General features: G+C 35.9%; 1 protein-coding gene across 1 annotated transcript in view; it reads right to left on the bottom strand.

The window, feature by feature from the left end:
• Positions 1-1,524: 1,524 nt before the first annotated feature.
• VPS4B (vacuolar protein sorting 4 homolog B) overlaps positions 1,525-2,676 on the bottom strand; it is a 29,664-nt gene continuing 28,512 nt past the window's right edge. The window contains exon 10 of the mRNA XM_007935539.1: positions 1,525-1,626. Within this exon, the coding sequence (XP_007933730.1) occupies positions 1,525-1,626 (102 nt within the window). The remainder of the gene's footprint in view (positions 1,627-2,676) is intronic.

Below are 2,676 nucleotides of genomic sequence, written 5' to 3'. Positions count from 1 at the left end.
TTTTTTCCAAGTATTTCTTTGTACTAATCAATTTAGACAATATTTGCTATAACAGAAAGATCTTCAGATGAAGAAACATACACAAAATACGGCCATAGTAGGTTATACCAATTTACTTCATGTCAGCACAGCATATTTCAGGCCCGTGATTTCAATTTAACATGAACAACAATAATCTGTACAGAAAACCAAAGGCAACCATGTAGCATTATATGCAAAATGTGCAAATACACTTTAAAATGCAAGTTATTCTATAGCATCTGCAAGGTTGTTAGGAAGGAATCTACGTCATCCTAGCTAACAGCCATATTCCGCACGTATAGCCAATGCAAATGTACAAGGCACAACTTAGTGTTGATGCGAAAGTCTTGTAACACACTTCTTCAGAGTATTTATTTGAAGATATAATAAAATATCATGTTTGTATTTTATTATTTAATGAGACATCAGCTCACTTCTAAAGCTTCATAAAGCATGACACTGATAACATATGCATGGCTAGGACAAACAGTCCCTGAACTAAAAGGTAAGAGACAAGACCCTTTCTATCCTATATTTTAAAAAATTTGTATGTGTGTAGGTGCGTGTGTGTGTATACACACACCACACACACACGCATACACATTCCCATATCACACACAAAAAAGTTCCCATAATCCAAGGGAGGCCATTTCCTTATCAGCAAAGGTCCCATTACAGTATCTCATGACAGTCATTTTAAAATTACATACTTATTTACCAACTGTTTTGGTCAAAAACAAAAAGACTACAAAAAGACACTGAATAGACAATTTTCTTCTTCAAGGCAAAGACAATGCCTAATTTAGAAAGTCTTTTCCTTGAGATTGCACAGTGAAAGGTATTATTTAGTTAAATATAAAAGCTTGCTGCTTTTAAAGAAAATGTTTAAATCCACATGGAGAAAAAAAGTTAACCTACCATCAATCAGTAAGAGCACCAGCCACGGCTCCATTCAAAATCCTTCAAATCCAACCCGATGCGCTTTGTGGTTTTATCATATATTGCCCATCCCTGAGAGTAAACAGTCTATCATTTTTAATTTTTTTTAATAAAGTAAATAAGGTTTGCTTTGATAATAAGAATGATGCTTAAGAACTTTTTACCCAACATATAAAATAGGCCTTATTTCACTATAGTTTAAAAAAAAAAAAAAAAAGACAAGTGTTCTTTGCAAAGACCACCATTCATAAAAATTATAAATATCTGTCTCTCAATCAATTTTAATTTGCTTTTTCACTGGATAATTTCTATTCTATGCCAGTCATATAGCATTCATTTCCTTATAACCCATTATTTTATCATTTTTGTTAATAGGAGCATTTAATAGGTAATGGAGAAAAAGTACAGTATAAAACTTAGAAGAACTCGAAAGTGAAATCTACATATCCCTGTGGCAAAAGAGAGGACAGTTGTAAAACGGGAATAATCTGAATGCCATCCAAGAAAGGCAAAAATATCTATGAAAAAAAGAATACATATGGTAAACCTCTTCCTTGCTTTGGTTTAGCCTTCTTGGCCAAAATCTTCTGTAAACTTCTTTAATTTCAACAAATCATGTTCATTTACTGTGGGTTTTGTGTTAGAAAGCGACCGTAACATATCCGACTGTAGGGAAAAAAGACAAGAAGTATTAATAGCAGACTTAATAAAAGAAAAATCATCACACTACTGTAATTACCATTATCAATTTTAACTTAAGGTTAAATGTGTTTGCAGTGTGCCAGAAATCATGGACAATAAACTATCTTACTCTTTCCAAAGGTGCCCTGGTGTCTCAATGGTGAAGCACTTGGCTGCAAACTGTAAAGGCAGTGGTTTGAACCCACACAGCAGCTTCACAGGAGAGAGACCTGGCATCTGCTCCTGTGGAGATTACAGCCTAGACAATCCCATGGGGCAGTTCTGCTCTGTCACATGGGGTGGCTATGAGTCCCAATCGACTCGGTGGCTACCAACCACCACAACACTCCTTCCAAAGATTATCTTTGTGTCACTGCTTTGTGTAGAAACCTTCCATTCCTCCTTTCATCTTGATCAAAACCAGCACAGTCCTCAGCCTGAGGTTCAAGGCCCCATTCACAATCTGTTTTCACCTTACCTTTTTCTGGTTTTTTTAATTTAAGAGCCAGTGTTCTAAGTGCAACTCAAGGATATAGCCATTCCCCTACTCTATATGCAAAATCTCATTTAATCAAAATTAATCAACCAGATTTAACTAATTAGTTAAAACTGAATCACAGTGGAATGAAAATAAGCTAATATTAGGGATTCATTTTAAAATTTACTTCTAGGCTTTGTCTATGAAAACATTATGAACAGCAGCGAAACACTGTGCAATACAGTGCCGGAAGGTGAGCCCCTCGGGTCTGAAGGCACTCAAAATATGATTGGAGAAGAGCTGCCTCCTCAGAGTAGAGCTGAACTTAATGATGTGGGTGGAGGAAAGCTTTCAGGACCCCCAACTGCTCATGTGCCACATCTCAAAATGAGAAGAAACAGCCGCAAACATCCATTAATAATTGGAACACGGAATGCACTAAGTATGAATCTAGAAAAATTGGAAGTTGTCAAAAATGAAATGGAATGCACAAAGATCGATATCCTAGGCATTAGTGAGCTGAAATGGACTGACTTTGGCTATTGTGAATCAGAAAC

This window comes from Orycteropus afer, unplaced genomic scaffold (genome assembly GCF_000298275.1).
Source record: "Orycteropus afer afer isolate SDZICR_OR568_19922 unplaced genomic scaffold, OryAfe1.0 scaffold00029, whole genome shotgun sequence".
NCBI lineage: Eukaryota > Metazoa > Chordata > Mammalia > Tubulidentata > Orycteropodidae > Orycteropus > Orycteropus afer.
This window is presented reverse-complemented; position numbering and strand designations above follow the sequence as displayed.